Consider the following 13499-nt stretch of genomic DNA (forward strand, 5'->3'; position numbering starts at 1 on the left):
GGAGACACCGGAGGCTTAGGGTGGGAGGCAGCAATAGATGCCACCCGAGGCCTCTGCGTCCCGGGAGTCCTGAGATAAAGGACCCAGGTTTCTGATGCCAATGGGGCAGACGCTGGGGCACAGGGGCACCTCTGGAGGGGGAGAAAGAGAGAGAGGAGAGCTGCAGCTGGAGGTGGGCAGAGGCTAGGAGAAATGGGAGCAGCACGGGGGAGGGAGGGCACTCGGAGAAGAGCCAGCAGAATGGCCAGGCTACGGCATTCCTGCTAAGTGTGGCTGGGGCACCATCGTGGTCGGAGCTGGGTGAGCAGTAACGATCGCTGAGCTCAACCCGTTCTTGCAGACTAGGAAGCGGGGTCCCAGCAACATGCCTTGCTGCAGAGCCCTCTCTGAGCCTGCCAGGGCCTGGCTGGGAGGGGGCTCCTGATGCGGTCAGCGTGCAGACAGCATCTTTATTGGCTGTGGAAGGGGACAGGATGTGGGGTAAAGATGCTGGTGAGAGGTTGTGAGAGGACACTGGTGTCAGGGGAGAAGGTACTGTCTTGCTGAGTGGAGGACAGGGTGACCACTGCTGTTGGCCTGGAGCCAGTGTCCTCGCAGAAGAGCTTGGTGAGGAGGAAGCGGCCATCAGAGCTGCTGGGGTCTCTAAGGCTTCACCATGTGGCCACGCTGGGGCCCCAGAGGGTCGTTTTCCAAACCAAATTGACTTGGAGCGCTTTTGTTTCTGGGTAATGGGAGGCATCAGGCGTTTCTGGAAAACCAGGGCTGGATGCTTGGGACTGCCACTCTTTGCTGTTCCTGGGATGCCCTCGCGTGGCGAGCCGCTGAACTGACTCTACAAGGTACAGTTCAGGGATGTGCAGGTCACTGGAGAAAGCAGGGACCAGGCCTGCTAACACCTGCCCTGGCCAGAGCCTGGAAGACCCGGAGGCTGGAGTGCTGGCCGGGATCCAGCTGGGGCCCTGTGCTCACAGGTCAGGGCCTAGGGGAGGAGGAGACTCGCAGACCTCCTGGATCCTGCAAGATGCAGGCTCCCAGGAGCCTTAGAGATCCTGAGCGCCAAATCTCTCAGGTCCAAGGATTGCCCAAGTCCACTCTTCTTAGCTGTGAACTTGTGATGAGACCAAGGCCCAGAGAGTCGGGTCTCGGAGAGTCAGATCAGAGGACAGCTCGGTCTTCCCGTCATGCCCAGCCTGGTCCTCCCCCGAACCCTTCACATTTCCTTCTTAAGGCTCATGTGGGCACCATAAAGATGCCACTGACTCAATGCTGCTGACAAGGGCAGGGGCTCAGAAGTGGGGTCACACTGAGCTGCACCCAGAGGAGGCTCTCACCAGGGGAAGGGACCAAATAGAGAGGGACAGAAGAGGCAGGATCTGTGCTGAGTGAGCGCTCCCTCCAACAAAACTCGCTGTCAGGGCTCCAGTTTTAGAGGCAGGGCAGGCCGCTGCTCTACCCAAGCTCACTGGAGAGCAAGTGTGGGCCAGGATTCGAATCCAGACTGTCTGGCCCCCAACCCACGCTCCTGACCACACACACGTTCCTCTCCAGTTTTTATAAACATGGACTCCCACCTGGGCTGCTGTCCTCTCTCTCTGAGATGTGGGGGCACTTGTAGTAGAGCTTCTTATCTTGGCTTTTCCAGAAGGGAAGAAGTATGAGCCCCTCCCTTGATGTCCCCTGGCAAAAGCCCCTTTGTGGCATCTAGGGAAGGTGTCTGTGGAACCAGTGGAACTCTGGGCAGTCACTTCCAGGGGAGGAAGTGTCTGCTCCTGGCCCTAGGGGACCTGCTGCTCTCCCAGCTCCTGGCAGGCAGGCTGGGAGCCAGGGCGCACATGCTGTGGGCACAGCGTATTTAGGACAAGCTGGGCCCATGCAGTCCACTTCCTGTCCCATCCTACTTTAGAGAAAAAGCAAAGGTTTCTCCTTAAATACTTGTGCCCCTGAGGCAAGACCTGGACTTCCCTGCAGTCTTGTTCTTTGGAGCACTGATTCCCAAATTCATATCCCCAGAAATGGAGTCAGCTCTCTGGTGGGAAAAGAGGGCACAGGTTGGAATCCGGGCCTCATAACATATCTTTGCTTCTGTGGATGCTGCACGAGTCTTGCAGGTGAGTGGACTGAAGCTGTACCCTCCCTTTCAATTTTGATGAGAGCTGTTTTGGTTTGGTTGAGTGAAGCAAAACCAGAGAAATGGGTATGGGTGACCTTGATGACCCATGACGGTGATTTTTGAGTGCTTTAAAAGCAGACCTGGGCCCTTTTCAAAAAAAAGAAAGAAAGAAAAGATTGTTCTGGCCAGACTGCGACAGCACTCTGCCTCCAAGGGCTCCCCTGATTTGAAAGCTACTTGTTCCAGGGAATTTGAGAACCACTTGCAGTGGAGACAGAGGGAGGGGACAGCTTTGTCTTTGTGGTCCAGAACGTCATCCAAAGGGTGGTCACATGCACATGAGCTTCCCTTGCCTGCCCGGTGGCCCCCGGTGGCCCCCGGGGCAGGTGGGGTGAGTGGCCAGGAGGTGGCGGTAGCAGCAACATCTTACCTCTGGGTAAGACCACTCTGGGGAGTAGTCGGTCACCATGAACACCCGTCCGCTCTGCTGCAGCATCCCCAGCGTGCCCTGGGCCGAGGCGGCTGAGACGACCTCTGCGACGTGCATGTAGGCCATGGTGCCCGCCCCGCCCTCGGCGCTGCTCAGCTGCAGGCTGCCCTGCTGGGGGCTGCAGCAGGGGATGCACATCTCTGCCTGGGTGAAGGGCGCGCGCGCCCCGTCTTCCGACTGCGAGAGCGCCGTGCTGTCCCCCGACACCAGCTGGTGCCCGTAGATGGTGCCGCTGCCCCCCTCCACGGAGATGAAGTCATTGATCAGGTCAGAGAACTGGTTGCTGAAGGAGATGTCGAAGTGGTCCAGGCTCAGCTCCATGTTGGAGGTGTTGCCGAGGCTGGGCTGGGCCACCGGGTAGAGTCCCTGCACCACATTGCTCGGGAGGATGGGGACCCCACCGGCGCTGCGGATCACCCCGTTGGTCTCAGGCTGCAGGTAGTGCTCTGAGCCACAGGCCTGCAGCTCCCCAGACTTGAGGAGGACCTCGCTGCCTTCCGCCGCCTGTGAGGTCTCCATGGTGACCTCCCCTTCCGTGGTCATGGCCTGGAAGTTGGCCTGGAACTGCATGAGGTGCAGGGAGGAAGTGGACTCTATCCGCGTCTCCACGTGGCCGCTGCAAGAGCTGGTCTGGGACGAGGCCTCCGTTTTCACCGTGGGCATCACAAAGCTGCCCCCAGAGTCACTGAGGCTGCTGTGGGTGTTCTGCTCGAGGGGGAGGGGCTTGCTGGCGTCCTGCAGGAAGAAGCTCGGGGAGGGGGTCTGGTGGATGTGGGGGCTGTGGCCAGTCTGGCTGAAGCTGGATGTGTAGTCCTTGTTGGAGTCTATGGCACTGAAGTCCATCTGCTCGAGGGTGGTGCTGGGACTCAGGCCGCCACCTGACGGCAAGAGGCTGGAGCCGGCGGTCAGGGTGAGGGAGCTGGATGCTGCGGCTGCTGCAGAGGAGGAATAGGCCTCCTTGGCCATCTGCTGCTCGAAGGAGGTGTCCTCCGTCTTTATCTCCTTGGTGAGGACGCTGGTGAAGCCGAAGCTCCTCTCCGCGGGCGGCGAGTGCCGGATGTTGGTGCTAACCATCTCGGCTTTCAGGCCCCCTCCCCCATATGTCTGGCCCTGCTTTGGGTTATTGAGGAAACAGTCGGGGTCAAAGTTCATGGTGGTCTCTGGAATCTTCCGGCCACCATCGAGGGTGGTGGAGAGGACCAGCTCTTCCGACACGTTGGTGGGCAGCATGGACAAGCTCTCCGAGCTGCCCGTGGTGGGGAAGGCGAACTTGTGGCCGTCGGAGCTCACGGCCAGGACGAGGCCCTGAGAGGCATCGGGCGAGAGGAGGTGGTGGTTGGGGCCGGCGGTGGGGGACATGGTGTACACAGCCTCGTTGGTGACCTCCGACATGAACACGGTGGCGCTCTGGGACAAGCCCCCCATCACGGAGGCCACTGCCATGCCAGACACACCCGTGACCACGGGGCTGTCCACCATGTCCGGGTCACTGTTGAGCCCGCTGCTGATGGACACCGGGGAGCTCTGGGTGGTGTCGGGGACCTCCACCTGGTTGGTGGAGGAGACCTCGGTGCTGCTCTGGTGCAGCAGGGCGGGCTTGGCCACCTTGCCGTTCCTCTTCTCCCGGCTGGAGCCCTTGCCGTGGCTGTGCTCCTGTTTGCCCTCCGACACATCGTTGTGCTGCACCTCCGCGTGGCCGCCGTAGCCCCCCGTCCGCGGCTCCACCTTGGGCGAGATGATGCGGTGTTTGGCACTGTTGCACTTGTGGTGCACGCTGCTGCCCGCGCCTGTGGGGATGGAAGCACACACGCAGGCCCGGAGACCGTCAGGGGGCCCGGCTGGGAGCCCGGGCAGGCCGCAAACCCTGCCCCTTGGACACTGGGGCCGTGGGGCTCTCCTGGGCTTACACGGCCCTCCTCCAAGGCCCAGGGCTAGATCCTGACTGTGCTTTTCCAGTAGTAAGTGTCTGGTCTGTGGGGAGCTGGGAAGCAGGGGTGGAGCGTGCCACCCGCTGGGAAGGTCCTTTCGGCCGCTGCAGACGGGCTGCTCCCACTGCACACGGCTCTCACTGGGGAGAGGGGCCCAGCTGGGGATGGCGCCCATGTCTCTACCCCCACCCCAACTTATGACACTTGTTTCTGGCCATGCTTCAGCAAGCCCTGGCCCTTCAGGTGCACCGATTAAGAGTTCCACCCCTCTTCGGGACTGAGGCGGGTGGGGTGGGGGTGGACAGAAGGTTGCCTCTGTGCGTGGCTCTCAGACCCCAGGACCAAGCAGTTCTACCCCTGCTCCAGAGGCAGAAAGGCATTTCAGGCTACCCTCCCCACCATTTGGCTCAACCTGGGTCTGTCCTCAGCTCTTTGAGGAACAAAAACCTTTCTAATTCCTAAGCTAGAACAGAGTCCCCCACTTCCCTCCCCTGTCCGGCAGGAAAGAGCCCCAGAGCTGAGCACCTCTGAGCTCTGGCCAGGCTGGCTGTGGCTCCTCCCCCATGGCCTCTGACCCACTCCGTCATTATTTTCATTTCATCTGATAAGGGTCACTTAGCTTTTGATAAAAGGGTGAATTCTCTGTTATAGGCTCACCACCGAGACTCCTAAATGCACAAAGACTTTGCAGGGAAGTGACCCGACCCTCTAGTGGAAGTATCCAATTAAGGCAGCCAAGGGAGTGGAGAAGCACATTCCACAGAGCAATACCATTATCAGACAGGCAGGCACATTAGGATGAGGGCAAGGGACGCCTTCCCATCTTGGAGGAGGCAGAGGTTAAAGAAAGAGGCTTAGCTTGAGTGGTCCCATTGACTCAGGGCAGGTGTCCCTGAAAAACCTCAGCACCGGGGACCTGGGCACGTGCTGAGGATACCGGAGAACAGGGGCCTGGAAGGCACTGCTGGGTGGCCCGAGCCCCAGGGTCTGCAGCTCCCCCCCCTCCCCCAGGGTTACTGTCCACCATTCTTGCGCCCACCCATCCCGGGAGGGAGCCTGGCTCTTTGGGAACTGGTCTCACTTGCCCAGTTGCGCAGGGCAGGGCCAGGGTTCAGGGCCTGCTGCGGGCTCGTGTGCTCTGGTGTGGCCTGGTTCCTTGTCCCCGCTCCCTCTGAGATCCAGTGGCAGAGCCCTGTGCCTGGTGTGCCCCGCTGCCCCGGGGCCCAGCTCACCCAGGCTGCCAGTGCAGAGGCAGTTGTGGGTCCGGGGCTGGGGCTTGGTCTGGTGGCTGTCAAGGATCTGCTGCACCAGCTGCTCCACCGAGAAGCCCGAGCTGCTGTTCCCGTTGCTGCAGGTCCACTTGATGCCATGGACTGTGGAGAGGGCAGAGCAGACGGGGATGTCAGGGGCCGCAGTGGCAGGGGAGGCCCTGTTACTCAGCCCGCTCTGCTGGGGGCCTGGCTCGGGGGAGGATCGCCAGCGGGTGAGGGGAGGAGGGTGTCGGGAGGCAGGAGCTCTGAACTCTTTCCCCGCCTCCCCGGCCCTCCCCCTGGGGAAGACCACCTCGAGTCTTGCTTTCATTTTCCCAATGCTCAAGGGCACCAGGTGTCTCTTCCAGGGCTGCCAAGTGGAGGAAGAAAGGAGCCAGGCTGAGGTAGGAGGCTTGGCAGAGGCTGGGGGACCTCCCGGGACGGCAGGTGTCTCGCAGAGGCTCAGAGGATGGAGGGTGGCTGGGTGTCCAGTGAGCAGGAGGGCCAGGTCCTTCCCCAGGTGTGTGTGGAGGAGGTCTGTCTGTCTGCCTGGGGGAAGACCCTGGCTTCCCACTCTGCTCAGACTTCCCTGCGAAGGGGTTTGCAGGAGAGGCTGAGACACGGGGATGGGACTGAAGGGCCCACGTGGCTGGCACAGTGGGAGCCTCAATGCTAACTGCAGCCCCTGGAGTTGGGGCCACCCCTGCCGGGGCTCGGCTCAGGCCCAGGGGACTGGACTTGGGAAGGAAGTTTCTTGCTGTGAGATCCACACGTGGCTCAGTCTTGGAACGCTGGTGGCAGGTCTCCACGGCAGCTGTCGGTCTCCTTACTGTTTCTCCTTGTGCTTCACTTGGAACCTCTGCTGTCTTTCAAAGGAAAGAGACACCCAGGCGTGGTGCCCTCCGCAGGAATCCCTCCCTGCGCCTTTCTTCGCCTCCCTTGCCCTCTGCTCCCCTGGAGGTCCACAGGGCCTTGTTTCCAGCACCTTCACCTGTGCCCGCAGGCCCTGCACTCTGACAGGATCGCCAGAAGAACGGGGTGGAGTACTAAGAGGCACCTGACCCTCAGCTTGCTGTACTGCCTGCTTGGAAGACATGCCCACCTGTTTGGAACGTTTTGTGATGGTGAGTGTGAGGGATGGAGGCATTTGCAGTCGACTCTCTGCAGGTGGGAAGCACGCTATCCTGTCTTGGGCTCCTCAGAGGAGTTCTCCGGCTGCCTCAGGAGGCCCTGGCTCCTGCTGGTGAGGCCTGGTTGAGTTTATTCTCCAAGGGACTCATCCCCAAGTGTTGGAAGTGAGGCCCAGTCAGAGCTGTGGAGCCTCAGCTCCTGCCTGGCCCTGGCCCAGGGCACCCCTTGGCTGAGGACCTTTCCAGATTCACTTTGCACATGAGAAAACAGGGGCTCAGGCAGGGGTAATGACACCCCATGTCACATCCAGGGGTTGGAGAGCAGTACTCCAGACTCCCTGCTGCTTGTCACACATACCAGTCCAGCAGTCTTGGTCAGCCGACCCTGGCTATGCCCATGCACCAGCCTGGAGATTCTGATGTCCTTGGCCTGGAGTGTTCCAGGCATTTTTAAAAGCTCTCCAGAGCCTCCCACATGCTGCCAGGATGGAACAGACAGCTCTGTCCCAAGCCTGAGCCCAGCAGGGCCTGCAAGGCCAGGAGCAGATCAGCCTGTGCACTGGAGCTCCACCCACAGGACCTTGAGCACATGCCCATAGCAAGGCCAGGCCAGATGTTCTCTGGGAACCTCCCAGGGGCTTCAATTTGGCTCTCTGGAGAGATGAGCTGTTCTTGGGGCAGCGCCAGTGCCGGCTTCTGGCCTCCTGGCCACGCCCCAGCCAAGGGCCTCGGGCACGTGGGCTTGCTTTTCTCCCTCAGAGACCTTGTCTGTTCCTCCCCAGGACGGGCGGCACCTCCCGGCACCTCCCGGCACCTCTGCCCAGGTGCCTCTGCTGACGACCGTGGCTCAGTCCTCTTTCTCCTCCAGCCCTCAATGGGGGTGCAGCGTCCACACTCTCTCTGCCTCCTGCTCCCTTCCTTGTGTTGTGAAGGTTATGAAATGAAAACCCAGCGAAGGGTGACAGATTGTGAGCAGAGACTTTCTGGATGCTTAATGCAAATTACCCACTGTCTTGGCACATCCAATATGCAGATCGCCTCCCTCCCCCCGGGAGCCCCCTCCTCCGAGGCGGTGAGCTGTTAGTACTGAATATCAAATACTATCAAGACGGCTTTTAACGTGTCATGCTCGGCTTCCCGACACGCAATGAATCAGTGGGAAAGGAGATTTCTATGGGGAAGAACGCACGTCATGAAAGGAAGGTTAATAAACACTCATCCTGGCCGTCTTCCCGGGCCTCCCCCTCAGAAAAAGCAGCAAAATGGAAACCACACCAGAGTCCGCTTGATCAAATGTAAGGTCATGACGTGTCACGTAAGGGAGGTGCGGAAAGAGGTGGGGGTTCCTGGAAAAGTAAGCCTGTGGCAGCTCTGGGTCCTCTCTGTCCCCTCCTGCTCACTGTACCTTGCTCCCAGGCACAGCTGGCCATCTGGTCTGGGAGGACAGCATGTTCCAGCCTGGCTCGAACCAAACCCAGGTAGAGGGGCCCTTTCTTCAGCTCCTAGTAGTCCCTGCGCCAAACTGGGGGTGGAAATGGACCTATGCCTGGGGCAGGGGAGAGCCCACACGGGGAGCCGGGGTGGGTGATAAGCTGACCCCAGCATGGGTGGACAGGGGCATCCAGGAGGGCCCCACTGGGCCCCGGGAGCCCGGATGCTGGACATCTTTAAAACTCCCTCCTGTGGCTCCCCAGCAGCCTGCTGGGGCCTAGGGATGCAGCCCGGGAACGCACTGTCTGATGGGGCTGTCTGCACCGTGGCTGCGTGAGGACGCGGGGCAGAGCTGGGGCTGGGGCAGGTGCACCCGGCCCGCTCACCTTGTTTACTCTGATTATGACCTGCGGAGAGTTACTGGCACTTTCACTAATAGGAATAATCCGAATGAAATCATCGGCAGCAGCGTGTGGCCGTCTGTGGAGAGCATCTTCCACGAACACTCTACCGGAGAGGCGGCCGACCACTGGGAAGAGCAGCCGAGATGGGGAAGAGAGGGCAGCAGCAACCGGGGGGCGTGTGGGGACGGAGCCAGGCACACCCGATTTCCCCGTGGATGGACTGAACCGTTCCCTGCGTTCTCAGCCCTGGCCCAGTGCGACTGCATCGTCTACGGGGCTTCAGGTCACACGAGTGGGGTCCCTATTGGACAGACTGGAGTACGTAGGAGAAAAGGAGGGGACTCCAGGGGCACTTGGGCACAGAGAGAAGGCCATGTGAGGACAAAGGGAGAAGGCAGGCGCTTGCAAGTCCTCGTCGGAAACCGGGCCCGGTGTCACCTTGATATTGAGCTCCCAGCGTCCAGAGCTGTGAGGCCATGCATTTTGTTGTAAGCACCCATCCAGGGAGCTCTGTTGTGGCAATGTCTCGGCCTGCTTTGTGCTGCTATAATAGATCACCACAGGTGGAGGTTTATAACGAGCAGAAATGTCTCCCCATAGTTGTGGGGGCTGGAAGGGCAAGATCAAGGCGCAGGACCCAGCAAGGGCTTTCTTCTGGCTTCTTCCCATGGGGGAAGGGGACAGATAAAGACCCCGTTCCTGAGAGCTCTTTTTAGAGTGGCCTTAATCATGCCCGCCTCCTCTACCACCTTAAATCCCGTCCTCCTTCTAGCACAGCCCAGCTAAGTCTCCACTGCCTCCTGGAAGCTTCCCTGGTCTCCACCTCTGGTCCCCGTCCCCACTGCAGCCAGAGTCTCCATCAGGACTTACTGAGCTGTTCACTGTGCTGTCCCCCAAGCTTAAAACCATGCCTGGTGCATAGTAGATGCTTAATAAAGGTTGGTTGAATGAATACACGTGTGGCCAGTGTCTCCATCCATCACGCCCTCTCTGCACCGTTCCTTTTATATCTTATTAGTTCATTCTCCCCCATCCCCTACAGTGAGTTGTAAGGGGACCTCCTGTCTCAATCACATAACAGCAAAAATAATGATATTTACTGAACATACTGGGCACCATGTGAGTTACTAGATGTTGACTCCTTTACAAAAATAAATGGCAATACCCTGCACCCCAACGGTGGGCAGTGCCCTGGGCTGGGTGGCCTCATGCAGAGCCGTGGTTCTCGAGGTGTGGCCTGCCCCACCCGGGGTGTTGGAAACACACATTCTCAGTTTCTGCCCAGACCACTGATCTGGGCCTTTTGGGGTTTGGATGCACACTTGTTTGAGAACCATGGACAGAGATGTCACTAATCTCGATTATTCTTTGAGGCAGAATTATTATTCCATGCTATTCCAGGGAAGACCGAGACTCAGATTAAGTTACGTAACTTCCCAAGGTCACACAGCAGATCAGTGGGGCTGGGAGGGGTCGCAGAGTCTCGCTTTCTCACTGAGCGGCCAGCCTGGCTTGCATTCTTCCCTGGAAATTCTGGATGGCTGATCAGAGAAGATGGAGATTCCCCTCCGAGTGCAGGGGACTCACTCCACTCTCTGGAGAGGAGCTGGCTTCCCCAGCAGCCCCGGGGACTCAGACCACTCGGGGCAGGGCTAGGTGCCTCGTCCCACCTGTGGCTGGGGAGGAGGGTGCTAGGGGACAGAAGCTCCTGTCCTGGCTCCTCCCTTGTGACTTTCCTCAGTGGGGTTGGGGAGGAGGGCAGCCAGGCCTAGTGAGCAGCTTCTCGGCTGGCCAGCCTCCCAGATCAGGGCAGAGGTTCTTCCCTTTTAGCCCCCAGGGTGCAGGGAGGAGCTGGGAGGTCAGACCTGCTGAGGACCTGCTCTCCGCCATCCGGAGCAAGCAACTCGGGTGGAGGGAGGAAGAGGCCTTGGCAGGCTCAGGCCTGCGGGCTGGGCGGGGGAGCAGCCTGGGGCCTCCGAGAGCTGTGCCTTGCTACCCCCTCCGGCAGGCTGGGTGCAGGTTACAGGTGTGTTTAGGGGAGATTTCTAGACAGGCAAAGGATCCAAAGGAAGGCTTCACCCAGGCAGCAGGGATTCGGCAGCATTTGGCTCTGAGTCAGGCCTCTTCACCTGGACGTGAGGCGTGGGGCTGGGGAGTGGACCCCCTGAGTGAGGGCCTGGGGCACAGGGGTGCCTCCTCTTGGTGGCCTGTGCAGGTCACACTTCCATTTCTGACAGGGCTACCCGGTGCAGCCCTCCTGACCACCAGGCGGCCCTCTGAGCTCGCTGCTCCTGGGGCAGCGGGGCAGGCCGGCGGGCGGGACCAGGGCCACACATGGCCACAGCTCTTCTCACACACGTGACCTCAGGAAGAGCTTTGACCCCCCTGAACGTCGCTTTCCTCATGGGTCTTCCTTCTCCAAGAGACTTTGAGGACACCCTGATAAGCTGGATTCTGATTTGGCGGCATCCACAGGACATCCAAAGCCGCTAGAGAGAGGATGATTTCTGTTCTGAAAAGTCACGCTGGGAAGACTGGAAAGGAATCGGACAGGGGGTCAGAAATCCAGAAGCCTTCGGAAGAGCCCCCTCAGCCCTGGGGACCCAGGAGCCCGTGAGAGCTGGGCCACCTGTCCCCTTTGCTCTGTGGGGCAGTGTGTTCTGGAAGGATGACAGGGCTTTGGTCTCCACGGTGACGGAGCAAGCAGCACCTGCTGGAATCGACATTTGGCCTTTCTTTGCACAGGAAGACATTCCTTTGGAGCTGTGGCTAGCAGGTGACAAGGACAAGTGGTGGCATCTCGTCCTGGGGGCCCTCCCCCTCCTCCTTTCCAGCCTGGGCTCATCCAGCACCTGCCACCCCAGAGAGACCCATATGAGGGCCAGTGAGTTCTTGTCCAAACAGGTCGCCCGGGAGATGGACAGGGTGCTGTGGCTGTCTCAAGTGGACACGCCCAGGCACACCTAGACGGGGGGTCACTGCTGTGAACCATGTGGCGGAGGCGGCCAGGCGCCTGTCGGGGGGAATGAGAGCCCCCACGGATTCCTCGGAGTTGTTGATGCTGGAAGGCCGTCACCATGGCAACGAGGTCACTGGGAAATGGCAGCCACATTGCTTTAATTTTCACTGTATTCTTGTTGACAGGAATAAAGACCCTGCTTCTGATTTCTTGGTTCAACTGGATGAAATCCTCATGAGATTTAACTCCTCGTGCCCGGACACCCACATGCTATTCAATTTCCTCATCTCACCACTCAAGTCTCATTCTCCGTTGGTCCCGAGGACAAAATTTCAGAAACCTCATTTCGAGGAGCGCAGGGCCGAGAGGGGCCGGGATGGACTGTGTGCTGGCCACGTGTGTGGGGACCTGCGAGCCGTGTCCCGAGTCACCTTGTGATTGGCGGGTGGCACTGTTGGGACGTGGGCCTCAGGGTCCCCCTCGCTACCAGGAGGCCCGGGCTCCATTCCAGGTTACACCCCGCCGGAGAAGGGTCTGGGGCACAGCCGCGGGCTGGGAACTTACCCTGGCCGTGTTGTTTCAGGTGGGACCGGCCGGGGGTGGGGGGTCGCCCAGGTGATTGCAGCTGGCCAGGTCTCCAAGGCCAGGAAGTTCAGGCTCGGGGATGGCACTCCCTTTGCCGCTGCACTTGGCCTCCCAGGTGGCCTCCAAGGAGCTTAGTGACATCAAGAGTGGCCTTGGCTGAGCGTTTCCACTCAGCCGAGCTAACTGGATCCACGATGTGGCTTTTCCGGAGGCTCTCAGAGTCTCCTCCTGATGTGCTAAGTGGCTCCCATCCTGAGGCTGGGAATTCTTTGCACAGTTGTGCAGCATGGATGGCGGAAGCTCCGCTGTGTGGCAGTGGGGGATGCTACGCCACCTCCGTGAGCCCGAGGCCTCCGGAATACCGTCTCCCCTTTGGGTGTAACCACAGCCCAACCTCCCAGCCCTGCTCAGACCCCGTCTGTCCAGCTCCTCCAGGCCACTTGGAGGTGGGGGCAGGAGGCCAAGTGCTGTTCTGGACAGTTTCTGTCTTGCTTTTGGTAAGGCTGCTCTGGAGGCTGGGACTCAGGTGCCCTCCCGGCGTCCAGAGGTGCTGCCCAGGGGAGGCTCCCTCTAGCGGGCAGGCCTGTCCGTGCAAACCTGTGTGGTCCAGAGCCTTTGTGAGAGAGGCTTGCGATCTGAAGGCTTAAACCTTAGCAACAACTCCAAATATGACCAAGCCACCCCAGGAACAGAGCAGCGTGCAGAATCAGCTCCCGGGCGTCGGGCTGGGTGGAGACAGGGCTGCTCATCCCCATCAGCTTCAAGGCCACTCTACAAATGGTGAATGGAAAGAGGAAGCAGGCAGGGCCTTCCGTGACAGCAGGGGTACGCGGCACACAGCAGCCGGAGTGGCGAGCAGCCAGGGAGACAGATCAGAGGAAGGTTTCTCTTTCAGTCCTACTCGGCCACAGGAGCTCAACAGAACCCAGCCTGAGGGGGAGGAACGCGCAAAACCACCCCAAGTCCTGGCAGGAGCCAAGCGACCCTGCCTGCTCCCTGCCAGCAGCTCCTAACCCAGGGCTACAGCTAAGTGCCCAGGGAAATCCTCTCCAGGCACTGTCCCCAGCACCCCCACGACGTGGGTCCTGTGGACACAGGCAGGGAGTAGGGCTTTTGCCCCTAGGGACAGAGCTGCTGTCTCTGGTCCTGGATCTGCTTGGGGATGTAGATGTGCTTCCTTTGATGCTCAGATCGATGCTCCAGAATTTCTTG

At 59.9% G+C, this 13499-nt stretch overlaps 1 protein-coding gene across 11 annotated transcripts in view; it reads right to left on the reverse strand.

Moving 5' to 3' along the window:
- The window catches only part of Camta1 (calmodulin binding transcription activator 1), a 772653-nt gene that overhangs the window by 80211 nt on the left and 678943 nt on the right, over nt 1–13499 (reverse strand). For all 11 annotated transcript variants that reach the window (XM_047559183.1, XM_047559185.1, XM_047559178.1 and 8 more), the window contains 2 exons: nt 5761–5901; nt 2541–4387 (listed from right to left, as the gene is read on the reverse strand). In XM_047559183.1, the coding sequence (XP_047415139.1) occupies nt 2541–4387; nt 5761–5901 (1988 nt within the window). The remainder of the gene's footprint in view (nt 1–2540; nt 4388–5760; nt 5902–13499) is intronic.

Source organism: Sciurus carolinensis, chromosome 1, assembly GCF_902686445.1.
Source record: "Sciurus carolinensis chromosome 1, mSciCar1.2, whole genome shotgun sequence".
Classification (NCBI taxonomy): domain Eukaryota; kingdom Metazoa; phylum Chordata; class Mammalia; order Rodentia; family Sciuridae; genus Sciurus; species Sciurus carolinensis.